This window comes from Brienomyrus brachyistius, chromosome 13, assembly GCF_023856365.1.
Source record: "Brienomyrus brachyistius isolate T26 chromosome 13, BBRACH_0.4, whole genome shotgun sequence".
Taxonomy (NCBI): domain Eukaryota; kingdom Metazoa; phylum Chordata; class Actinopteri; order Osteoglossiformes; family Mormyridae; genus Brienomyrus; species Brienomyrus brachyistius.
Window position 1 is genome coordinate 12,493,923 of NC_064545.1, and position 26,904 is coordinate 12,520,826.

The following is a 26,904-nucleotide window of genomic DNA, read 5'->3' on the forward strand; positions in this document are numbered from 1 at the left end:
TGGCAACCCAAGTATTTTAGGTCATGTTAACTTAGTTTATTGGTTTGGTACTTGGTTTAGTACAGGTAAAGTTCCAAAACATTTATAATTTTATTTCCTTTAGTGCCTTTCGTGCTTCTTTTCTTAGTAGGGAAAAGTACCTATCTTGGACTGCTGTAATACCTTGCAACATTGTATGTACTGTATATATTTAGTTGTGAATACTGTAGTTCCTTGAGCATCAAAAGAACAGAACCTTATCCAGCTGTGTTTTGGTTACTCCGTTGTGGTTCCCTCTCAGCCAGACCACATGTTTATGTCATCTGACCTAGACCAGATGTCATAACATGTGTCATTCAGCAGCCTGCCTGACAACAGCCAAAATTTTGTCATTCAGCAACATGCCTGTCAGCAGCCCCGGTTCTGTCATTCAGCAACATGCCTGACAGCAGCCCCAGTTCCGTCATTCAGCAGTCTGCCTGCAGCCCCGGTTCCGTCATTCATCAGCCTGCCTGCCTGCAGCCTGGATTCTGTCATTCAGCAGCCTGCCTGACAGCAGCCCAGGTTCTCTCATTCAACTCCCTGCCATCTTTGTGCCCACTGCTTTCTTCCTGCTGCTTGTATTTGGCCCCCAAGATATTGAACTCCAGCTTAAAGTCCCTACAAAAAGCAAATCGCCAGCCTTTGTGATTCTATTACCGCAGCGAGGGTCTCATTCCATATAAATTATACCACTGCTGCTGCTAATAGGGCCAAAACAAACTATGGTTGTTTATGAATCAGCTTATGCGTTCAGAAGAAATCTACTTAAGGACTTTATTAACAGGCATTTTGCTTATCTAAATTGTTTCACATCGCTCATCGGGCCCTTTCGGCTATCTTGCAGGACCATGCGTTTACAGGTTATTTTAAAGTGTTTAAATCACTTTCTCATAGCCAGATCTTCTATAACAGAATGTTTTAATTTCACGCCCTGTCAGTGAGACAAGACTATATATCGCTCATCGTGGGATAAAGTACAAACACCCGCAGATGCCTTTAGATGATCGGTCATCATTGTTCATCAGCGTACTGGCCTAAAGGAGGAGGAGACAGTAACACCTTGCTGATTACGCCTACATCCATTTATCAGTGGACACTCTCCAAAACAGCATACAATCCAGGAAGCAGGGTCAGGCGATCCCTGCAGCAATTGGGGATTAAGGGACTTGTTCAGGGGGCCAACAGAGAAGTCACTCTGCTGACCAAAGGACCAGCAATCTCCTCGTCACAGGAACAGCACCCTAATCTGCTGAGGCACACACTAGCCCATGCTTGATTAAGCTTCTGCATTAATGGAGTAAAAATTACACAATGTACCTCATTAAGTAAACCAATGTTACTTTACAAATCTTGGAATATGAAGTTCCTGTCACATTCAGACTTGAAATCTATTCACTTTTAGCTTGATATGGAACAATAGAGACAATATTTAAATAATACAATGATAATATACAGAGACTATGGTAAAACTAGCCATGAGCAGGACCTCACCTAAGCCTCAAACATGTCTGAAGGAACCTCAAACTGGGTTCGACTGGACACCCATTATATTAATATTACCATTCATTCAATTTATTAATTGCATTCAGCTGTGCTTTAAGGTTGCTAACACAGGTGTGCTTTAACATTCATCCATGGCGGTATCTGTGCGGTTCACATACACTTATCTAATTAAGAACAAGGTGTAACCCCTTCTCCCCATTTTCCTACTTTCAGCTCACACTGGAATCCTGGCCCATGCAGTGTCTTTGGGCCTTAATAGCCTTGATATGTTTATGCATGGTAATTTTAAATGATAGTTCACGTGCTTTCTTGTTAATGATGAAGCAGCTGCCTTCATAAGAGAGAACTCCCTTTCCTTCTCCCAGTGGACAGTCACCCCCCCCCAAGTTCCAAACGAGTGACCGTTGCCTGTTATTTATGCACATGGGGCTGGACAGAGTCTCCGGTCCCCGTGTTGATAATGTCCTCGCAGTGATAGCTCAGGGAGGCCAAATGGCCCATTTACTGACTCCAAATAGCACGTCGCTCCTGCAAATAGCCCCCCCCCCCCCCCCCCCCTCTTGCTTATTTAGCAAACTCGTACCGGAATGCACCTCTGAGGTGTGTTTTACATCAAGTCCAATGAAGCGGGAATTGCCAGCAAAGTTCCAGAGGTTAGAAGGGAATGAGCTGAGAGTGCCGAGTGAGACCGCAGCGGAGGCAGGCCAACTCAATTACGGACGCGGGCGCGAAAGGCGAGTGCGAGCCAGTGGCCAGCTGCAGGTGGACGGGGAGGAGGCAGGAGCCAGGTGGGCAGCACAGCATTACGCACGGGCCCTGCGCCATCCTACAGATTTCTACATGGGGGGATTTTGTTTAAGCTTAACTAATTTGCCCAGGGGGGCCACAAGACACAGAGAGGAGGAAGGTGATGAGCACTGAGCAGGTGCACACTTCACACACCATTTAGTCACCTTCCAACCCCCCCACCACACACACCTCTCCACCCATTAACCACTGATAAGAAAAGCCCCCCCACCACCCCGTGCAGCCCGCGTCAACCAAAGGTAACATGGGGGTGCCACAGATGGCGGCAGTGTCACATGATGAGCTCGGTAACTGGCATCCCGATTGGCCAGGTGGCTGCTCAGCCTTGGAGAGACCGAAGTGAGAGATACACGGATGTCCAAATGCTCGGGGGAGACGCACGACCCCCTGTCCGCCATCGGCCCCACAGGAAAACAGCATTAAATACGCAAAAATCAGATTCTGAGTTGCATAACAGGTGCAATAACACACACATACCCCCTTTGCCACAGAAACCACAGCACACAAGAGTATCTGAGAGAAAAGATACCTCTGCCACATCCCGGTACTGCACTGGGGGGGGGGGGGGGGGGGGGCTTGATATCCATAATCCGGGGTGTCAGGAAAGCAGGGCCAATGTTTATTTATTTGCATGAAGAGGCAGATGAGATGGGGGCTCGGTTTTGACCACGCCACCCCCACCACTGCCATGTCTGATGCGCTATCAAAGAGGGGCATGGGGGCCTTTTCCAAAACCCCCGTATTAGAACAAATACACCGACTTTATGACTCACAAGGCAACGTCGCTGACACACCTTCCTGTTGCGTACTTTAATCACTCCTAGGCTACCCCGAAGCCATCTGTGTCTTTCTCTATATTTTGTCCTTTGAAAATATCCGTTACCAAATAATAATTCATGGAAAAAAAAAACCACTCTTTGCGAAGCCCAAGTATTTTTAATACAGTGAGTGCCTGTGAGTGTGATCGTATGGGCTATATGATCACATGGGCTAGGGTTGCATCTGTGGAGCATCAGCGCCCCCTCACAGAAGGGCTGGGGATGCATTAGCAGAAAACATTAAAAGCACAAGGACATGGAACAGTGCATTATGGGACACACCAGCCAGCGTATTGTCGTCCTTGAGCTTCATGTGGGCATTTACATACTCCATGTCATTGCGGAGAGTAATGGGTCAAAGGAGTGTGGAGGGCTCTGATGACTGGGATCTGTAAGTCTTTGTGTAGCACCAACAGTTCGCCAGGTCATGTCCCATAAGGAGGCCGGCTTTGGATCCCATGGGAAGGAACGTCGAAGTTCTCCAGTGAACCTCAACACTCTGGTGAAATACCCCTGCTTCAGAAGCAGATAAAAGCCACTTTTGTCAAAAGCAGCACCAGCTGGGATAATTGTGAGAATAATTATGGGGACCTTGATACTGTGATTGATGATTAAGATTAATCAAGGGAGAAGATGTTCTTCCTCAGCATCGTTCCTACATTGTAGAGATAAAGAAAAATCCTGGGCTCAGGGGACGAAGATGAATCACCAGCGGCTGTGTGGTCCAGCCCAGGGGACACATGCGAGCTCAGCTGGTGTCTCCACTGATCATGTGACTCATGTCTCCTTGAGTCCCCCAGTCTTCACGCCCCCCCCCCCCCCCCCCACCCCGCAGAACGGACTGCCACATGTAATTATGACAGATGACACAATCTCCACCAGCCACCTCATTTGCTGGGGGCGTGGGGGGTGGGGGATCACACCCCGGCAGCTTCCTGTTGGCTTTAATGACTTTTTAATAGAGCGCGCTCACAAGGCCGCATCGCTGGGGTATCAGGGGAGGGGGGTCTGATGGCAAATCATCCACCATTAGGACACCCGTCGGTGCAGGCGGCCCCCTCCACGTTTGCCTCCCTGCTGTCGACCCCCATGGCCTCCGTTTTTTCCAGGCCGGATCACCTGTCTGCTTTCCCCTGTAGTTCTCAACCAAACATGATCAGCACAAACCCCCCCAGCAGGGGCAGATTTGCTGACTTCGGCATCTGGCAGCCAGCACTGACACGTAAACGCCGATCCCCAGCTGCTCGTACCATAAACACCATCCATTAAATGTTCGATAGATGGCACGAGTGCCCCGCCCTGCTTCGACACTTCTGCCTCTCCAGAACACACCGCACTGAGGCCCCGAGCACAGAAAGACCCAGGCCTCAACCACTGCTGTAGTATTCAAGTCCGGTACGGGTTCGAGATCACTTCTTCATTTGTTCGGTATTGCTTCGAACTGAAAGCATTTCTGCTTATTTTAGCATCAGTCTCAAACTAAAGAGTCTATGGATCGAGTTCCTAATTTGAGAGGGAGACACAAGATTTTTTTTCCACCACAGTGATAAACTTTCTCCTGCACTCAAGATAACGATTCATGTTAAAACAATTAAAACACAATTAACTACAAAATTAGTTAATACCCAGTTAATAATAATCTATTACTCAGCTTCATTATATTGGCCGTATACTGTACTGATCTTATGATATTTTATTTATTTTTAAAAAGATAGGGCCAGAGTGTAACTCCCTTGGAAATCCCTTCAGGACAGACAATATGTCCGTTAACTGAGACTTTATTCAATTTGTCTACGTTAACCACAAAAGTTACTATAACCAATGAAAACTTGCTTTGATTTTGAACATTTGATTAGGTTTGCAGCGGTATCTTGTTAGGTATGTGTGGTTAAATACTAATGTTTCAGAACAACGGATTGTCTCCCTTGAAAAGTAGCTCTTGAGTTTGTGTTCGTATTAAAAAGTAAAATGCTGTGTTCCATTCTCAGCAAATTCATGACAGAATATGTTCCATAGCTTGGTACCCTGCACCCTCCCCACCCGCACTTGACAAATTTTGTCATGAGGGCCTACAACAAATTTTATTGTCGGGACCCCCCTCCTCCACTCGTCGGGTGCTGGCCCATGTTTCTTCAGATTGAAATCATGCTTGAATACTATGTCAGCAGTGGCCTGCGATGGGTAGGCGCCCCATCCTGGGTTGTTCCCTGCCTTGTGCCCATAGCCTCCGGGATAAGTTCCGGACCCCCCACCACCCTGAATAGGACAAGTGGTGTCAGAAAATGGATGGATGGATGAATGGATATTAGCAGTGGTGATGATGATAGCAAATCAAGCATCAATAAAATTGACTTTTTCCTGCCTTGATCTCAACTTGGTCTTGCTTCCATCTAAGTCTCGGTCTTAATTCGGTCACGATACCCCCAAAGGCTTGGTTTTGACTCGGTCTCCATGACCACAAAGTCTCACTCTTGACTTCTTCTCAATGCGCCGAAGGTCTTGGTCTTGATTCAGCCTCAGTGCCCCAAAAGTCTCGATCTTCATTCAATATAGATGTTCTTGACCTGTCACTAGTCTAAATGTGACAGAGCAGGCTGAACCTGAGTCTAGGTCTGAACACAGCATAGGATGGCAGGAAAATGAAAAACCATAAGAAGCATCTAAGTGTTTGATCCGTTATTGTTCAATCCCTCATTCTGGCCATTGTGATTGTATAAGCAACTGATCAGGTGAATTTTTCTTGGAAGCGTCTCCCCTACTCGCTCACTCGCTCAAATGCACGCACTCTCTCCCTCATTCCATGTATACCTCACATCCCTCTCGAGTGTGCCACATGTCTGACAGGCTTACCAGGGCAAGATTATCATTGGCATTTCAGAAACTAAAAGGCTGCGCCAGTATTTGTTTGTGCCAAAATGTTGTACTTTTCCCCATGGTGGCAAGACACAGAAGTATCATTTGCAAGGCGACGTTTGAACTGAAAGATATATGCCAAATGTATTCCATTTAATCCCTCTCGCCTCCCTGCATTAATGTCGAGGCATGTTCTGTGGCAGTCTAACCCTCATTCGGAGGTAGCTGAGGGAGAAATTGGAATGGCGGTGATGAATGCAGTGCTGGGATTTTTAAAAATGATGAAAAATGTTCCCCAAAATACATTGGTCAGCTGATTCTGATTCTGCCCCCTCCTCCAGCTCTGGTCTCCAGACTGGTCTTGTTTTGAGGGTGGGGGTTGAAAACGAAGACCCCATTTGCCAACCCCTGCCCCCCACCCATTTAGAACATGCTCAAGGTCCATAAGCCCCTGGCTCCACACTGAATTATGAATGAAGCTGTCAGGAGACACACTGTTTATGCGCTTGGGCGGGGGGGGGGGGTAATTTAAATTTAATTTGAAAAGGGATTTTAGTTCAAGACCGTCCGCTCAGCAAAACAAAAAAGCAGAAACATGCACACACTGGAAACACAAAAGCTGCTGCACATCACCAGAACCGCTAGGGTGGAATCATAAATAATATGACCCCGTCCTGAAGCCCCCCTGGGCTCAGCTACAAATTTTGGTAATGAAAATATCAGTTAGGAAATATAATATGCAAAATGAATTTAAATAAGAAGATATAGGGGGAAGTAGATCACATCTAGCAGGAAAGCACTGCCTTTTCTAGAATAAAAAGTGCCCCAAGGCCTTCTGGGTAATGCATTAGCATTTATTGCGATGCACAGGATAAAATGAACTTCATACATTTCTTGTAGGACATCTTTTGCTTGTAATAGAAAAGAAACCTATCTGTTTTTATTTTCTAAAACTGGTAAGAGTATAAAAGTCAACAGTAGATACATTTAAAGAATTTTTAGAAAACTGCCTAAATGGATCTGTCAGGAAAACTCAAGCCTCAACGAGGGCTGTGGAGAACTCCTTCCTGACGTAATGTACGGCCCGTTGGGTTAGAGGGCTGGATTCGCTGTGTGGCCCGTGGACCTCGGCAGACGGGCTCTGAGTGGGGGGGGGGCGCAGACAGGAGACCACCTCCGGACTCCATGTGGGCCACCAGCAGTGAAGTGTAAAGAGGTCCTGGCCCCCACTCCCAGCCGCATTTGACGGGATGCAGTTCCCCGGCGACAGACACGCTGGGAGCCCGCCAAATGCTCGCTGCCGCGTCCGTGCCGTGTGTCTGCCAAGGCGAGCGGCGGGGAAATCTGACTGAAGGGCCGATCTGCATCCCACATGGATGCTGGGGGACTGTGGGGATACCGCCGGCTGCTGCGAGACGCCCCTCCGAGTGGCTCTCCTGTACGTGACAAGCTTCTACATAATCACCGCACTGATGCTGTTGATCAGCAGGTCAAACTGCTACGCTCTTCTCCTGGCCTTCTGCTATATTCAGCCACCCGACAGCCAACGGCCTATCAGCCGATAGATACAAGCTGAAATGAACCAGATCCACACCCCCCCCCCCCCAGTGCAGAGCCACTCCAAATACTGGAGGAGGAAAGACTAGGGAGGAGAGGGTAGCTGGGAAAGAGACAACCGAAGCAGTGAGAGCCTCCCCGTGGCCTCGCACCCAAGGGCCCCACGTCTCCGGCCCCAGCGCTCAGGGGCCCAGCATTCAAGGCCCCCACACCCAAGGGCCCCGTGTCCAACAGCCCCTACTTGATCAGCTCTGACAGGCCCTTCCTCTCTCACCCTAACAAAGGCATGCTTGTCCGAAAGGCCACAACTCCACCTGTGAGTGGCTGCACCCACTCTATGCGCTCGCTCTCCTCCGCGAGCTACAGGACCCGTGGCTACATTAAAACCATAAATCACTTAGGTGTCTCTGTCCCCGATGCGCTCTCTTAAAGCCTGCTCCAGCCCATTAGGAACTTCAAAAAAAATAATAAGCTCTAAAGTTTCATCTGAGTCACCGATTGAAATGCAAAACATACACACAAAGAGATCAAAAGGTCCCTTTGCTCTTTATGGATGGTTACACAGTTCAAATACCACAAAGGGAATGGAGAATATCTTTGTTTGCAAGTAATTAAGGGGCATCTGCGTGTCTTGTGATGATTTTATTATGCATTTTGACAACATTAAACTGTATTATTCCGTAATTATCAGTATAACATTGCATCCCTTATTTTAACACTATGATGTGGTATTATTTGGTAATTTAACCACAAAATGTGGTATTATTCAGTATAGTTTTATTCTGTATATTGACAGTATAACACAATTGTAGTATAATAAAGCTGAGATTGAAGTGTATAATTATGTACAGTATCATAACAGCTAAATACAGTGTTATGTGTGTCTATAGTATTAAACGGTATTATTGTGTGTTTTTAACTGTACTATACATTCTTCTGTATTTTATCACCGTGTATCAGAGCTGACTGTTCACTACATACATGTAAGGACATACTCCTCACACACACTCAGCTGGGGGGCTACGTGACCGATCCAGTCCAGCCCCATCCTGCCCCCCCGCAGACACCGCACTCACGTCACCCTGCAGTTCATGGACATGCTTGGTCCAGGCAGAGTCTGTAGGGCTCCACATAGTGCAGGATGCTTCTGTGTTATCATGACCTTAACCCTAACCCAACCATAACCTTAACCATAAGTAACCAAACAAAATACAAAACTTCCGCCATTTTTAGTTTTTTTATTGCAGTAAAAATTTGGTCAAATTGGACATTTGGTCCCCACAATGAAATGTTTACTTGGACCACATGCACACTCTCACATGCACACTCTCTCACATGCACACTCTCTCACATGCACACATTCTCTCACATGCACACACTCTCACATGCACACTCTCTCACATGCACACACTCTCTCACATGCACACACTCTCACATGCACACTCTCTCACATGCACACATGCATTCACAGTATTGTTACAGGAGAATCAGCATCACATTAATACTTAATTAGTGAAACCTTCATATTTCCCAGCCACACTGTGAATATGTGATTTACTATAATTTAGATGTAGTTCTTTATTTGCCCATGCATTGATGATCTAGCTAATTAAGGGATTGATCACATTGAATATTGTACAGTGTCTGTAATCAGCTGACATCCACGTCACAATGAACCCAGAACGTGGTGTCAGTTTGCTTATCTCCCTGTGGAGAGGGCCAGCAAAGAGTCATCTAGATGACCTGGATAACCTGGATGTGGAGTGAGGAGATGAGGACAGAGCTGTGAGATGGATACCTGCCGGGGGGTCTGGGCCTCCCCCCACTCGCCTGCCTGATTCTCAGGTGAGCCCCATCTCCCTCAGACAGGGAAGTGAGCTGAATCTCCCCCCCACCCCCGATCCTCTGTCTTTCTATCCTGCTCTGCCCCCTTACTCACCTTCCTACATGCATCTAATGAACCTGTCCTGTACTGTTTGTGGGGTTTTATCTCAGAATTTTACTTACAGAAATCCACGCATCAGAAATATGGAATCGGATCAAAAATTTTTGCGCTTAATTTAATTTGGCACAAGTAGTCAGCAAATGGATGGATGGATGGATGGATGGATGGATGGGGCTCTGCTGGTGTTGTCCATCCCAGTTGATCACCCACTGCCCAGCAGCTTCTGTGAGCTGAACAGCCTGCCCCTTCTCACCGATCCCAGCGCTCCTCTGAACCGCACACGCCGTCCTGCTGACTGCTGAGAGACCGTCACCCCGCCATTTAGCTTATGCGGAGACCTCCAAGTGGCTCTGCCCTTTTCACTGGTCACCCAGGCCAGGCGTGAGTCTCACTATCAGGCTTCTAGATTGTTCAGCACATGCCAACACGCAAAGGCTGCTGATTGGCTGACTGCCGCCCACGGGTCCTAGGGTTCCATGGACTGGCTCTAATCCACTCTGCTGACCTTGCTCCCCCCCCCACCCCCAACATGGCACACCCTGGCTCAGCACCCCAGCACTATTTAAGTGGAGCATGCTGGGATGGATGCCACTCTTACCGCCAGGGCCACAAGAGAGTGACAGGTCTGTTGACAGAGGCAAGAGAGCATGACACACAGCGTGGGGTGAATGCGGGGGGGGGGGGGGGGGGACTACAGCTGATTCAGCCTTTCAGGCTTTGTGCTGCTTTCTCATATAGGTGGTATCAGCAGCCCCTTGGCCCCCACTGAGGCGTGATATCACAGCTCTCCCACAAACTGCTGGTATCTGCCAGACCCACAGGGGGCGCTCCTGTCCACAGCCTACCTGTGAACCACAATACTGCTTCGGTCTGTGCCTGGAAATTCAATGTCCATCAGAAAACAAAGCACGCCATCGGCGAACGCAATGGCTCTGCCCTTTTCCTGGCCACCCACCACTGCGATTTTGTCTGTCCTTATTATACCTTCAAAGGATTTATGGGCGTATTTGGGAAAAGTTTAGCTTAACTGTTCTGAAATAAGTGATACATTTTGGCTCCCATGTAACATTAATAAGATACTGGGCCGCCCTGCTGACGGCGCCAGGCTGTTAATGTCAGACTCACGAGTGACAGTCACCACAGAGCCATTACACCCAAAACAGGACTTTTTAATGACACTCCAAGTTAGTTTTATGCAGTTTTTTTGTCACAGATTTTCATATAATGCTGAACTACACACAGTGATGCTGATTAGCTCAAGAATTTATGCTGAAACAAAGAATTAAAGATTATTATTTATATATTAAATATTCACCCCATAAGTATTCAGCTTCAGCATATAATTGTTCATGATACTGCTATATTAGCTAAAAAATCCATCCACCTTGCTGGGTACTGGGTCGCTGTGAGGCCTGGAGTGTGTTCCATGCATGCCTGAGGCACGAGACAGGTACACCATGGAAGGGATGGCAGTCCATTACAGGTCATGTGTATCCAATATGGCCAATTCAGAGACTCCAGCTCATTCAACTGCCTTTGGACTGTGGACAGAAACCAGAGAACCTGGAAGATAGATGCATAAAAACATGGAAGAACATGCAGACACCACATGCACATAGCGGGGACTGCAATCAAACCTCCAACTCTGGAGGTGTCAGGTGACATAGCTACTCCAAGGGACCGCGAGCCGCCCACTAGCCATAAATCAATCTGCTAATTTGCTTGCCGATCAGAGAGAAAGGCTGTTTCCTGGCTGAAGGACTGTTATCAGGCCGAACTGTGGTGACTGTAGTGAGAATGAAGCACTTTGCTTTATTGGGCCACTGATCCATTTTAGGGCTTGTTGGCATGCCGCATAAACGTGTGGATCTGCCAAGGAGTCCCAAGAAGGCTTCTACTGCACTTCCCTCACTCCCGGCTGACTCAGAGGGGGAGAGATGCAGCGGAACACACACGCAGGGGCGTCTCTCGTTGCCAGCGGACACATCAGTGCCGCATGCCACTCCAGCTCACCCTGCCCAAGGCCTCCCCGCCCCTGCCACTTGGACAAGGAGGAGTTAATGGACCACAGAATTGTCTGCTACAACCAGATTTAAATTTTCTCGCCTCCACAAACCAGTGACTCACTCCAGCGACCAGCTACTTGATCTTTGCAGGTCGGAGGAAGCGATTAAAAGCATGCTGGATGATGGGGATATTTCTAACCAATAAAAATGTTTCACTGGCATGCAGCAGAAGCCCCTGTAACAGACGCCGATTTGTATAACGTGGTTAATGACTGAGTGCTGGCCGCGGTGTGTGGTCGCATGGGATCCCTGCTGTTTCTGAGGGGGCTGCTCTGTGTTGCCCGGAAATCAGCGTCGGGGGTCGATAGCTGGGGCTATGAGCCCTTGCTGGCTGTACGGATTCACCAGGACATATTCGCGAGGTAGCTAGGGGAGAGGGCCTGCTCTCTGTCCTATCTGGAAAAATGTTAGCGCTGCGCTAATATATTCCCGGCCTGCGGGTGTATCAGATCCCCCAGCATTCCTCGGTGCAGTGTCTCCCAAAGGTTTGCTATCCTGACGAATCTCTACCATTGCTTCCCCTTAAAAGCAGTGTAGTTGAGCAGGGCCGGCGTCCAGGTTTATTCCTCCTGCACTGACCCAACCATGCTGCTCTCATGCTGCTCACACTAGTTGTACGTTCTGCAGGACGCTCAGCAGATTCCTGCGAAATGACTACAGTGGCTTTGAGTGGGATCATTATCTAATGATTAAATTCTAAGAAATTAAATGACTGGTTTCCCACCTAGGGTGCACCCTAGTGATCTGTGCTACCTGGTATGGGCTCCAAACCTGGCCTGTCCCCACACTGCAGAAGCAGTCCCATAAAAACTGACGGAAAATCATTCTTTGAAGCCATTCTGTCTGTGTTGCAGAAACACAGATGCCATTCTAAGGGGTCCTGACAAGCTTGTGATAAGAGTAACGTCACTTTACAAGGCAGTGGAGTTTAGTGGAACACCAGGAAACAGCACCCTTTGATAATGTTTTAAGGATTCCCTTTCAAGGTTATCAAGGGATAGTGGGAGTAAAGAGCCATGTGTAATGGGGAAGGTAGAGTGACACGGTGGGAATCTGGATCGGAATAGCAACAAAAACAAAAAAGTAAGCTCTCCGGGAGAGAGGTGAAGATTAATGCCAGTAAAAATAGCTGGGACGAATTGTCCAGTTTGACAAATAAATATTTTTTCCAATTAGCAGTAAATTATGACTTGAAACTTGCTGGCACATAAGAATGCAAATTCCCAGCTAAGAGAGGAAGACCCCAGGGAGGGAACTTTAACTGTGAATAAGACGTTTTTACATCCCTGCAGCCATTAATTGGAACAAAGAGGCCTGACTAGAGCTGCCGTATTTCCTGCGGAGCTCCCTCTCCGACCGAACGTCCGTGTGACAGTACGAGGGACCTCATCTCCATTGTGTAACCAGAAAACAGACAAGCGAACTTAAACACACCCCAAGTCAAAACTGGACCGGTCACAGGCATTGATGTATCTGCGAGTCTCTCCAGGCTTGGTTCTGTCATCCTGCAGTGGACCATCCGGAACACGAACCCAATCAGAGGAGACTATTATAAGCAAGTCTATAAAAGATAATGTTTGCACCACACATGTCAATCAAAGATAATTAGCATATTTATTTTATTATTGTTCTAGCTACTACACTTTATTGTATATGTATTCAGAAAAAAATTTAAAGGTACTACTGTAGCCTACTGCGTGACGATCAACAGACAAAATTATTCGCAGATAATTGAGCAGAGTAATTGCATCTGTTCCTTCATGTTTTCATTTCCTTGACAGCCGAACCACTAGTACCCCCTCCACAGCACCCAGCACCTCGTAGCGATTCTCTCCACGAGCACCGTTTGTTATGATTATACCGTTAAACGCAGACTGCGTGGAAAAGGCTGTATTTTAGGCTACACTGCAATGTCATCCGCTCCACGCCGAGCAGCATGTGCAGGAAAAAAACCCTAATCAGAGCAAATTGAAAGATCCCACTCAGGCTCCACCCTGCTGGCATAGAGGCTGGAAACCAACTTCCAGAGACAACTGAGACCCAGCATAGGGGAGTCACGTCATTCCTGTTAACCACCAAGCTTTGAGCATGGCCAACGGTGCTGGGGACGTATATATAGACAAACAGAGCATCCACCGCACTGTAATACACCGTAGCACTGTTGCCACTCTGGGACCTCGTATCACAGTATGAGCAGCACAGAATCTTCTGGCACTTTGCAGACGTAAGTGCTTCCCAAATTTCAGAATTAACTGATACCATCACATTCAGGAGGCTAACAGCTTGCAGTACTCTCCAAAGGCCATGTTTACCACTTCAGGGTTTGTGTGAGACAAGATGTCTGTCCACCACTGACAGGTGCAGCCTCTGAGGTACCTGCCAGCTCCCCACTATTCTAAAAGGCTTAACCTTTGTTCTACTCACTATTTTTTGTTAAAAAAACAACTGCTTCAGCATGAAAAGAGAAGACGTACCTCAGTCCTGACAGGACCCAAGAGCGCTGGGAGGTGGGGCTTTGACTGGGCCGGGCATGGTGTTCTGAACCTGGTGACCTGGCTAACACGACTTCAGCTGAATGACACAGTTATGATCTCCCCATGGGCTGACCCCATACTGACTGACCCCATAATGTTCCTTTAGGTCCCCTTTGTTGTGCCTGTTTAAAAAACACATAAATTATGGCACTGGGATAGACAGATATAACACAGCCAATAAATGTGCTACATTTAGACGTGCTGCAGTTCAGATGATTCAGTTTCAGTAAATTCTATACCTTACTGAATAATAAGATCATGAATTAATTATAAGACACTGGTAAAGAAATTTCATGGGTATTAGAGGTATTTTTGGAGATATGATTATTCTTAAACGGATATTAGACAGCACCACCATCTGTAAGAATAGCTAAAGCCTACCTACACTTATTATTTTGCTAATCGGACATTTCAATAGTAAAGAAATGGAAAAGGCAAATGACCATATCATTACCTACTTTAAACGTAAGGGCTGTGTTTAGTGCAGCCTCTTTAAGAGACTGCAGTGGCTTTGGTCTTTGGTTCCTGCCTGACTGCTGTTTTAATCGGAATTGGAAATACTGTTTTTTGTCTTCCCCTGAATACTGCATATAACTACTGCCACCAAGTGGTACAGCACAACACTGCATCTCATATGCAAACAAGTGAAAATTAACTGCTAAGACTTCCAAAGTTGTTAGGAAAAAAACAGCACATTTTACAGAATATTTGAAAATTGAAAAAGATACTTTAGGTGCAATCAACGTAAAAACACATTCTCACATATTTTTCAGCATTCTATCTACTACAAAATCATCATGCACAAAACTTAATCAGCTCTATCATTTACAAATATTCCAGCCAGGGGCAGTGCTAGAGATTTTGGGCCCCATGAAAGCATATCACTTTGGGCCCCCAACCCAGATCAACCCAATTACGTTCCACCAATTTTCTCTGCAATCCCAAGGGTCATCACATTAAATGCATTAGTACTCTTTGTATACGCATGATTCTCAATATTTTTAACTTACAACATGCATCCAAATTCAAATGACAACTGCCCAAAAACAGTAGACTAGCTAAGATGAACAGATTATGAGGTCGTCTGAGAGTTGTCTTCTGCTGATGCTATACTGAAATTGCAGTTTTTACCTTGGCAACACTGTGCACTGTACATATGGCCGTATGTAAATCATAACCACAATAAAATATGTCATATTCACTGTAGCATTGCTGCCAGGAAACAAACGTCAGATTAAAAATATCACGCAGCAGAAGTTAGGCTGAGTTTTCCCCAGCCTCGCTCTGAGCTGCATCCAGGCTTGGGTCCCAGATGTCAAATCTGTTTGTATTGTCAGATAATTGAGGGGCTTAAGTAATGTGGGTGAAAAAGGAGGTTAAACCTAAAACAATCCAATTAAACCTGCAGGCAGTCGGCAATCTCCAAAAAAAGAGGTAATCTTGATTAGATTCGATTAAGCAGCAAAGTGAGGGGGCTGCGAGAGCAGCGTTTACGCGTGCGAGCGGCTGAGGCCTGCCTGGGATTTCCATTTGCCGCTAATGCGGGAGGGCGATCCGCTGGCAGAACGGCAAACTGGGGCTCATTCCATGTTTTTTATTTGATATTGTGCAATGTGCTACTCAGGGGCTCCCAATATCCCATTACTGTCGCTCTTCATCTGTGCTCAGCTCTTATTTTGGAGATGCAATGAAGTCATTTGGATCCGTATTCTTTACTGTATAATATATAATGCAAATAAATGGCAAAAGCATGACAAAAGTTCAGCACTCTCGAGGTGCCTCTAGGCAGAGTGCGTGAAATCCCCCAAAAATTACAAAAAAGATATCCAGAATAGAACAGGCGATTGGAGATTGGCCATGCCTGACCATTGTGCCTTGAATGGCAGGTGAATCTTCCAATCACAGCTCATTCCCCCCTTGTGTCACGGCAGACACAGGAATCTACTTTATGTAGCCACAGTAGATAATGAGATTGCTGTGTATGATTAATTTAAGAAATAAAAATGCAAATAAAGAAGGACCAATCAGCAGTGCTCAGCTCAAAGCGAAACATTTAATTAATAATCAGTTCCATTCTGACCCCCTGCAATGCCTGTGCAATGTTTGAAAAAGATCCACCAATTGGTTATTGAGTTATCGTGCTAAATGGGTGTCAAGACTGCACTGATTTGGCTATGCACTGCTGCTTCAATTTCAGGGAGAGCTGTCTCAAAATGTAGGTCCTCACTCATAAAATGCTTGTATGAAGTTTGACAAAGACCTGCTGAATAGTTTTTCGGCTTACTGGCTCGCATAGCAAAGTGTCTGCAGCAGTGGAGACAACAGCAGCTGACTGGTGCTAAAACCATATGATTACCCCAAGGCCGGGGAATACAATAAGCCCATAATATAAATAATTAACATTGCCTGTCATCACATTTGGACTTTGAAAGTACAGAGCGATACTATACCAGAACACATAGTTAGTGGGATTTTTACCACCTCTTCAAATGTGGAAGAATAAGCAGGTGAATGGTCTGTTGTGGTCTAATGAATCCCTAAGAGGAAGCTGCTAATTGGCACACAGTGATTTATGTACCAAGGGAGGGATCTGTCAATTCTGTTTTCATGACTGAGCGATTCACCCACTTTAGGTAATGCATCTTCGGGTCATTTTTGCCATCAGATCTTTTATCACCAGCATGACCGCCCAGATTGTTGCTTCGTAAAACCTCTGCATATAGTATACATCACTAAAAACCCAGCTGTGATGACCTTGGGGAATTAGCATTTGTAAAGAGCTACCTTCCTTACAATCTGGACCTCCAATCAATTACATGACACGTTAGACATGGCTTGCAAAAAAAAAAAGAAAAACGGATTTCAATTGTGAGAACAATTTGTTTTCCCCTATAAAACCATCGTGTCAGGCTACTTCTGAGGGGCGAAAGTCTGACAAAGAGACAGATGGTCTTCAGGCTTAAAGGAAAGATATAATCAGCACAGTAATCTGGATGCATCCTGGAAACAGTATGAGACGCAAGATGCTATCACCATCAGTCTGGAGTGTGCTACACTAACAAAATATGCATCTTTTGACAGTAATTTCAGAAAGATGCCAGGCAGTTAGAGTACTTTTTATAAGAAAAAAAGGTGTATTTCATCTTCAAGCATAGCCAGGTCCCAACCTTATATGCAGAAAAAAATCTAAAGAATAAAGTTACAATACTGCAAAAATACACTACAACACTACACTGAAAAGGTGACGAATACATCAGAGGAGTCCAGATCTTTGTGTTTTTGGCCAAATAAGTCAGCAGCTTTGAGTTTCTGACCATGAGGATCCACAGCTTTATCCTACTGCCTGCTGAATTGTTTACCGAAGGAATAGGTCTATATTTATTTCAAACTACTGCATTGGCCAAAGGAATCGACATATATGTGTTTCTGACAATGGGAATCCTGCTCAGCACTGAACATAATATAGGAATCCACAGCTTTGTGTATTTGAGGACTGAATTTGCCGCAGTAATCCGCAGCTTTGTGTTTCCCACCACTGAGGCCTGATGCTCAGCAGTGATGACAACTTACAATAGACACCAGTTAGAGATTAGGTCACTACATTTCCATTCGCTCTCCCGAGCAGCAGCAGCTTTGTAACTGATATAGAAGTTACAGACACAGACACTACAGAGCGTACCTACTGAAGTGCTGTATCACCTGTCCCCATCTGTCACCAGTATCCATCCACTCAGTCTGAGACACAGTCACCATTAAACTACATTACATTACCTAGACAATGGACTAAGCAACTGATTTGTGGTTTATGTGTTCGTGGGGCCCTGTGATTGGCTTGCCTCCCATCCTGGGTTGTTCCCTGCCTCGCGCCCATAGCTTCCGGGATAGGCTCCGGACTCCCCACGACCCAGAAGGATAAGTGGTTTGGAAAATGGATGGATGGATGTGTTCGTGGGTCGAACGCTTAAATTCATGGTGCGTCATTTCAATTACTGAATGGAACTGTTATAACATCCAACATTTTGGCTTTGATGGAGATGTAACTAAATAGCATTTCAACTTCTGCAACAGTTTTCAAGCAGTTTTAAGCTGAAATCCCCCCCCCCCCCCCAAAAAAAAAAGTGAATAAAATTAATTAAACTAAATAATATTAAAAACTAAATTAAACTAAATAAAATCTAACTCAGAAGTGCAAGATGACAAATTGTTTAACCCACATACTTTTTTTCGACACCTGATGCGATTGTTATTCCGGGCAGTAGGTGGCACCATTGCACGTTAGTCAAATCTTTCACTTCATTCAATGAAAGAAACTGCAGTTTGTACCTTGGCAAAAATTATGGATTCACCGCACTCAGAGGATGTTCACCCACCGTTTTCACATCGTATTAAATAAACAAATGACAGATATTACGTGAAACAATTTTTGTTTAATAGCTGAACATTTTGGTTTTGGAAACATGTCTGTGATTTATTTATTTGCTACGAAGTAAAAAAGCTGGGGGAACATCCTCCAGGTGTGATGATTCCATAATTTTTGCCAGGGGTTGTATGCAGAAATCACGTCATTGCAGGTGAATATTGTGCATTATCGTGAAGAAAATATTAATTTGAAGAATTATTGTTCTGATTCACCACCTGCATGCCTATCCAATTTGATATAATTAGTAAACTACTTGAATCAAACCTGCAGGTAACACTTGAACAAAAATGTGGACAAGGGGATTGTCTGGGGACTGAGTTCATAACCGCTAGTCTAAACGTGCGGAATCAGCATTTAACCATGGCACCTTCGTGGTATGGTTGCTCTTTAATTGTTTATATTTTGCCAAGTCATAACTGTCATATTGAATAGCTTGTCGAAAAGAATGACAGGTCAAACACAAAAAAAAATAACCGATCTTTATTATAAATTGTGCTTTTAATCACTTTTAGCTTTATGCACCCATGACATTTTTTGATACCATCCATATAAATTACCAGACCTATAAAACTTATTTGGATGTGAATGAAAGGCACGCAGTTATCATAATGACAATTATAATGCGTGATAGCGCCAACATGCCCGCCTACATTTCCCAAGACGGCTGCCATTTAAACTACATTTTGACCCACAATCCTCCTAAAGCGGATGTAGAAAACATATTATTGAAAAGGCATGGGGGATGCGGGAATAGTTCATTCACAGATATAACTAGATTCAGTGGTTTGCGTCGGAATATTTCTATATGTTGTACTAATTTAGTAACAAATATACATTGTCTTTACAAATACGATTTAAACATACGGATTGTTGCGCGTTTATGATTGGGATAGATAAGTAACCTCCCCTCTATGAGTGGATATGTGACGTTTTCTATAGTAACCTTGACATAACGCATGGTTATGTATCATCGTTGCATTTAATATTGTTTTGTAAGAATTTCTTGCAAGAGGACAGTGATTTCTATACTAATACGATTTCTGCAAGATAACTAGAATAATTATGTATAATTTATGTAGTAGATTGTCCTCATTAGCAAAGGGAGCTTTCCTGAAATGTGCCGATCCTCTGTACGGAGCTAGTTTACCACTGTAAGTTGATCAAGTATGATGGGGGTGCATAAACTCGCATAGCAGTTTGTTTCAGCACAGGTTGTGTCTCTGTTTTCAATAACCGCCAATGTTTCTGCCTAAAATTTTAAGGTGTAGTTCAGTTTGAATATTGGTAGCTAGTTGTACCTGTTTGTTGGCCTATTGGTTTAGACTGTTTCGACTATTTTGTGGAGGAGTTGCTTTGGCTTTATTGCCTTTATGCTTGCCTTTACAGGAATTCTGCAGTCTGCCGTGCCTTGAGTTGCACTGCCGCAAGACGGCAAGAATCAGCGCCCACCGTGGACCCCTCCGAAAAGACCTCCAAAGAGTTCAGGTGATCGTGCTGCATTGGTGCAAAAGTCCCCTTTAACATCACGGCTGCTGTTCTGCCGTTATAATAAGTTGTAAACTTCCTGGTACAGAGTTCTCATTTATCGTGTTGTCTTTACAGCTTCTATCCCCCCATGCCTGGTCATGAAAGCTCCTTGAGGTGGGGGGGGAAGAAGTTCGAGGAATTACCTATCGTGCACATAAAAGCCACATACAATAAGTACGTTACACCATTATCTACATCCTGTATGGCGTCTCTTTTAGCACCTAAATGAATGTTTTGACAATTCTTGTTTCTCAGCACACACATCCAGGTGACAGACAACACTGGGAAGTCCATGATTAGAACATCCTGTGGTGCAGAAGGATTCAGGAATGTAAAGAAATCGACTCCCGTTGCAGCTCAGACAGCTGGTATCTCTGCTGCCGCGGTAAGGGCACCGTCGCTTGGTAGGATAAACGCAGCATGGTGGCGTTCATGCTGTACTCAGGCATACAGTACTCCACGTGGCATGCCTTTCACAAGATACTTTTGGTTCCTGTATTTATTTATTTTTTGCCCCTGTAGTTAAGGTCTGTACCTTGGCTGCTGATTCTTACTTCATCTTTTCTCTTTTAGAGCTTTCCAGCAATTATAGCCAAGTTATGTAGCTGTAATAGAAAAGGGTTACACCGCATGAGAAAACGCTCGAGTAATTTGTTTGCTTACTGCTGTGTAGGAAAGGCACTACACCTCAAAAGGATTAAAAAAAAACATTTCTGAGCTCTGGAAGGTGTGTGTAAATCACCTGCCACATTAATACAAACATGGTAATGCAAAAGCTTTTGTGGACATTTGTTGAAATTAAATGCAGGTGCTGCATATTGCCTGTAGTGTCTGCTTTTCAATCTGTACATTTTTGTGTGCTTCGATGAATTGCCATCCCATCCAGGATATATTGCCCTCTTGTGTCCTGTACCCTATGGGAAAGGCTCTGAGCAGCCCCTAATGGTCAGTGCTAATGGTTAATTCTGTATGTCAATTTAGTCTAATTGTTGAAGTAAGTAAATGTAAAATTTCTAGGGATTTTACCTAGAAGGAACTTCCACCTTCCAGGGTTCCACCACAGAGGGCTGACATTGGAAAACTGGAGACCTGATTGGGGTTTCCCCCCTTCAGAGGAGCCCATGCCAGTTTGCATTGGTCAGGTCCTGTAGCTGGGTTGGAGCTTCATAACAACATATATGTAATTGAAATAGTCGATCAATTAATTGTTGCAGAACCTAAATTAAATCCAAGAATGAATGTTATTAAATTGAAATAATAAAACATTTTTCAGCCGAGTCATATTGAGATGAATAAAGAAATATCGCATGATTAAATTACATCTGTAGCGTTACAGTTTTATTGAACAGCAAATAAGAGTCACTCATCAAACAAATTAGAGTTGACAGTCCAATGACTGTACAAAAACATCGAGATAATTAGTGGTATTCCACTAGGTGGCAGCACCAGTGCATGATTTGAATAGTTACCAACAGTTTCTCAGGGTCACAGGGGCGGGACCTGGAGCCTTTCCCGTTCAGCATGGGGTAGGGATGCACCCTAGATGGGGTGAATGATTTTTGGTTTTGTTATTCTCTGCACTTGCAGTTTGGCTGCTGCTGTTTCCTGCAATATTGCATTTTTTTTATTCGTGACTGCAGTTGTTATAAATGCAGGCAATCACACACTTTAACATAACACCGTCTAACGTGGGGTAGAGCTGGCGCTACCCCCTTTCTATAACTAGTGAAATCGATCTTTTGGCAAGAGTGTGTACTGCTGGAATAGCGAGTCGCGAGCTGCGTTTGTGGGTTTCTGGAGATTGTGGTCTGCTGCTACACTGAGCGGGGGAGCATGTTTGTTTGGCCCCAGCTGATGGTGACTTGGCTCTCTCCATGGTCCCTGCTCTAATAAAGCCAGTGTAATTATGTGCCCCAGTGGGCTGGCCAGTGAGCCTGCATGTCCTCATCGGGCTGCCGGGGCCCCTTCACTACCTCCTCATTCCCTTATCAGTTTTCTATAGTAATATAGTGTGAGCCTGATTGATCACAGGATCCGGTGCGCATGTGATTGTCTGGCTGGCGAATGTGTTCACTGATCCTCCCTCTGTGTGTCTCTTCTGTTCCTGTCCTGTTCTAGAAGGCGCAGGGGAAGGGCGTGTCCTGCGTGCGCGTGGTCCTCAAGGGCCTGGGACAAGGCCGCATGGTGAGTAGCCGGAGAACCAGCCCCGCCCACACCGCGTCGACGCTCAGCGCCCCCCTCCACCTTAGAGGCAGCCGGCATCAGCCGCTCCTGCTCCCCCCCCCCCAGCTGAGCTCGATGCTCACGTCCGCCTCTTAATGTCCCTTTGATTTGGGCCATTTAACCTTTCAGTGTCAGATTTTGTTCTTGGGAATTTGCAGAAACGTGTGCAGATTAACACGCACGTGCAGACGCATTACTGCATCAGCCATGATGAGAATGTGGGTATAATGGTGATAAAGACACCAATGTACCTTTTACAGTGTTAGCTCGCCTTGATGAGGCGTGACAAGCAGGGAAATGAACACAGGAGTATTGATATATCACCAATCTATAACCTCCTTCATAGGGAGGCCTGAACATATATGTTTGCATTGCTTGTGAAATAGGAGAATTTATAGCAGGTTTGTTGTGAAGTTTGCTGGAGGTAAACAATGGCAGCTGGTTCGATTTGAAGAGCTCGCTTCTGTTCATAAACAAACTGTCTGTTAGGGGCCCCCGCCGGTGTGTAATGGGGGAGGTGGGGACCCCTGCCAGAGGAGTGCCATGGGGTTATGGGGAACCAAGGGGGTGCCGGCTTCCCGCCCATTCCTGATAGCCCTGGCGTCCAGGGTTTGGAAACGTTTTCTGCACCTCAGTGCAAAATGATTCAGTAGAGAAGAGCAGCCAGATTATAACTACAAAAATAAAACAATTCAGAAATGCTAAGACTATGGTTTGCGAGGGAGGTTTTAAAAGTACTTGCATGTTCATTTGGAAATAAACTGAGTCTGGAGATTCAACAGTGGCTGCCTGTTCCTGACCTGTGTATCTCTGTCTCTGCCTCGCTTAGGCTGCCATGAGGGGCTTAACGATGGGTGGCCTGGAGATAGTGTCCATCACGGATAACACGCCCGTCCCCCACAACGGCTGCCGCCCGCGTAAGGCCCGCCGGATGTGAGGACGCCCCCAGGGCACCGGTGCCACCTCCCCCACCCCCCACTCCCCCCCCCCCCCCCCCCGCACTCAGCGCAAATAAACCCTCATTAGTTTTATTAAAGCTTCCTCGCCGCCGACATCTGGAAATAAAAGCTTTTCTTTTGCCAGCTGGGCACATTAGTGTAATTTTGTGGTGGGGGGGGGGCATTTTAAAAAAGCACCGTTTGTTATTAAAATTGGACAGGTGCTATTTTTGAATGGCAAGATTTGGGCTGTAATTTGCCACAGGTAATTTAAAGTTGAGGAAAGTGCGGATGAGAGACAGCGGGTGGGGGGGGGGGGGGGGGTATTACCTTTTGTGCAATCATGTGTTCAGAGAAAGGCCCCTGGTTTTGTTCTGGCACTCAGTAAGTTGGGGCAAGGTGTGCGTACATGTGCCCATTTGGGGTCCTCCAGGGTCAAGCAGCCAAACTGAAACCTTGGCGAAGATTACATTCTCACCCAGGAGCGGGCAGGAGGGTCTCACCCTGCATCCCTCCCGTCAAGCTGAGCCAGGGCAGCACGCTCATGTTAGCAGGGAACAGAGAGGCAGCAGCCCCCAGCCTTGTGCTCGTGGTGCGTCTGCCACTGGACACTATTCCTACTTTGCGAAGGATTCTGTTAGTGTGTATAAGGAGCTGCCCGTAATGGTTTGGTTTGTCACTGATTATTTTAAGGTGATTTCAGTGATCTGACGTGGGGGCCTAACAGGGTGCATTGCATGACATCTAAAAATTGTTGGGTTATTTTTTTTGCGATGTTTTTCCTATTAGGTTTGTCTGCCAGATCAGTGATTTCATATATGTCCCATTTTTATTTTGTCCTGTTTTCACAAAATATGATACGGAAGCATTTTCAGCATTTCGGTGAAATCCAAATTCTAAGCACTCCGTATTAGAACAGTCCTATTCATTTACTTAAAAACTGAAAAAAATGAATCAGTCGCTTTCCTTGGTGCAAGTAGACTGGCTGGAAGTCTGGTGCTTAGACTGACCTCTGACCTCTGGCTTGGCTGTTTCGGTTTGTTTTTGAACGTTTTCTGAGCGGGGGCATCAGTATGAGAAATCCCTTCAGTTCCACTCAGCCCCTTATTTCCAAACAGAAAATGTACATGCTAGCACTAAAATGACAATACAAAAACTATGGGGGGGGAACCATTGTGGGCTGTGGGACACGGCGTTTTTGTGGATAAAAGACGTTTCCTGCTGATGGTCTCCGAATAGCTCTTATGTGTTTCCTGAATAGTCCAGCTCCCTGATGTGTCTCAGGTGGGTCCTTCTGATTTTCTCCCCCCACACAGATTATAAGGTGGGGGGTGGGTCACTCTCCCTCGCCTCGTTCCCCTCGGTGGCAGGTCACCCCTGCGATCCTCCCTCACCCAAGGTCGTACACATGAAGCACACAAAGCCTCTCCTTGCCTTTCTCCTTGTGGGTCATTAGGTCCTTCAGCAGATTAATGGAGACGCCTTCAGCATGAAGGCGTGGAGTTTTCATCGTCAAAGGGCTGCTTTTCCTGCGTGCCGTGTGCTAGTGTCTGGGAATGTTCTAGAACCTTGGAGAAGGGCTTATACCCATATATGGCAGGTATTCAGGGCAACTCTACAGCCAAAACAGGTTCAGGGGTAGAGTAGAAAATAGCAGGCAGTAGCTGACCATTTACGAGAGCTATCTCAAAGCTTCGGTTATCAGTAAATTTTGTCTGATGAACCATTATCTCTTATATGCCACCTGGGCTCATCTATGACTGCTTTGACCAGATAGTAGAGATGTTTTGGCTTATTGGTGTGACCCTCCAAAGGAAGACTCATTTCAGCTATGATCTCATAGTAAGTATATGAAGGTTTACAGGCTAAAAGGCTGACTTCATGACTTCACAGTTGCAGGGTCAGACCATCCAGGTGCTCTTTATGACGGTGTATTGCAGATAGCGGAGGAATACGGTGAGTGCCAGGACTCCGGTCGGCTCGCAAAGAGCTTGTCCTCCTCCAACGTCCAGCCCGGTGACGGTAACGCAATCTTGTCCATTTCTGAGCGATGGCGAATGAGAAATGGAATTAAACACTATAAATAAATGGATCCATTTAAGATGGCTGCCCTTTCCCGGTATTACGTCAAGGGCTTCATTGCCATGACAACAGCAATTAGCAGGAACTCAGTTTCCAGGCAGGCTGAGGATGTAATTCCGTGCACCGAGTAGCCATAGCAACTGAGGTCAGGCCAATAGCTCACATCTGTTTTCCTGCTAGCCATGTCGCAAGGCACACAGAACTGGGGGGGGGGGAATGGTCATATGATTAAGTACTGTGATTAAACTCAGGGATACCTCACATTATCTATGTTGGGTGTTGGTAGCTTTCAGACCCTCCAGGCAAAATAGTGTCTTGATTGAGAAGGGCGTGTGCTACTGGCTGTTATGGAGACCGTGTAAAGCCGACGATCAACCACAGCGTCAAGCACCTTAACACATCTCTGAGTCCGCCTTCATTTTTTTTTTCATCAAGATCAGCCATTAGAGAATCATTTGGACTTTGTAGGGTAACTGAGTCTCAGCAACTTAACTGAAGAAACATGAAATAATCGTAATGGATGAACCCCCAGGGTACATGACTAGATATACACCTTCCAGAAAAAACCTCTCCAACATGAACCTCTAACCATTAATGAGCTCACAGCCATTCAAAGTAGCTTCCATTTAACATGATCATATCTGGACTTGAGTGGAGTTTACAATGAGCGAGTTCAACAAGGAGAGCGAAATGTCAGTGACCCCCCCCCCCCCCCCCAGGTGTCCAGCGAGTGCCTGAATATGTTCAATTAGCTTGTGTAACTAGAGGCAGGCTGGACACTTAATCCCACAGCACCTGCTGTATTTTCACAGGTAACCCCAGTTAGTCCTGTCATTGATGGGGGGGGGGGACAGATATCAGAGTCCACAGCTGGTCTCTGATTAGCAATTATCACAGGCAGAATTAAGGCCAGTTACTAAGACACCAGCCAAAATGAAAAAAGAACAATTTGAACAAGTGTAACACTCCCACAGTTTTTGACAACTTAAAATGTAAAGTTGGGCTGTTGACTTCATAGGATGTGACGTTAAGTTTCCCAAAAGTAGATTGCCCTTTTTGGCTGCACCCCCCACCCCCACTGTGATTCATGCAGAAGGGGTACATTTAAAAATGAGAAAGCCCAGGTGCACGCCAGGTGCAGCCGGCAAACACCCCTTCCTTGCTAGGGGACACTTGACCTGGGCTCTGCCTTTATCGGACCAGGTTGAACCAGTCAGGTGTTTCTCCACCGGAGACGTGGCCGAGAGCTTGGGGGGGAGGGGCATCCTTGTGCCATGGGTCTGTCACACGAAACTGGCCATCTTTGTTCAAAAGCATGTTTAACTCATTATTTTTAATGGGCCCATTAGCTAGCAAGTAGCGGCTGATTTAAGTACGGTCAGAGTTTTTCTTCTGTGGAGATGTTTAATATGGTGCATTCGAGGAGTAGCAGGCGAGAAAAATCATTACCATCATTATTTATTTTGCAGCTTATTACGCGGTTCAGGTTAAATGCATAAAAAGTCTGCAGTGGCTCTCCGGAGGGTCTCCTATTCTGCACGGCTCCTTTCTTAATGTGTTTCTTCACTCATATTGGTAAAAGATTCTGTTAAAAATAAGAGTTTAATAAC

General features: G+C 45.7%; 1 protein-coding gene across 1 annotated transcript; it reads left to right on the top strand.

Moving 5' to 3' along the window:
• The first annotated feature begins 19,233 nt into the window (after positions 1-19,233).
• mrps11 (mitochondrial ribosomal protein S11) lies at positions 19,234-23,262 on the top strand. Its single transcript, XM_048973023.1, has 6 exons — positions 19,234-19,675; positions 19,911-20,009; positions 20,127-20,225; positions 20,307-20,436; positions 22,170-22,235; positions 23,104-23,262. Exons 1-6 carry the CDS (start codon positions 19,587-19,589, stop codon positions 23,209-23,211), a joined length of 591 nt encoding a protein of 196 aa, XP_048828980.1. The 5' UTR covers positions 19,234-19,586; the 3' UTR covers positions 23,212-23,262.
• The last annotated feature ends 3,642 nt before the right edge of the window (positions 23,263-26,904 follow it).

Bases quoted from the DNA above. Each gene is read 5' to 3' on its own strand.
- mrps11 (XM_048973023.1), top strand. From the start codon at position 19,587: ATGTATAATTTATGTAGTAGATTGTCCTCATTAGCAAAGGGAGCTTTC. The intron at 20,010-20,126 runs GTGATCGTGCTG...TTGTCTTTACAG, and splicing joins AAGACCTCCAAAGAGTTCAG to CTTCTATCCCCCCATGCCTG. The intron at 20,226-20,306 runs GTACGTTACACC...CTTGTTTCTCAG, and splicing joins ATAAAAGCCACATACAATAA to CACACACATCCAGGTGACAG.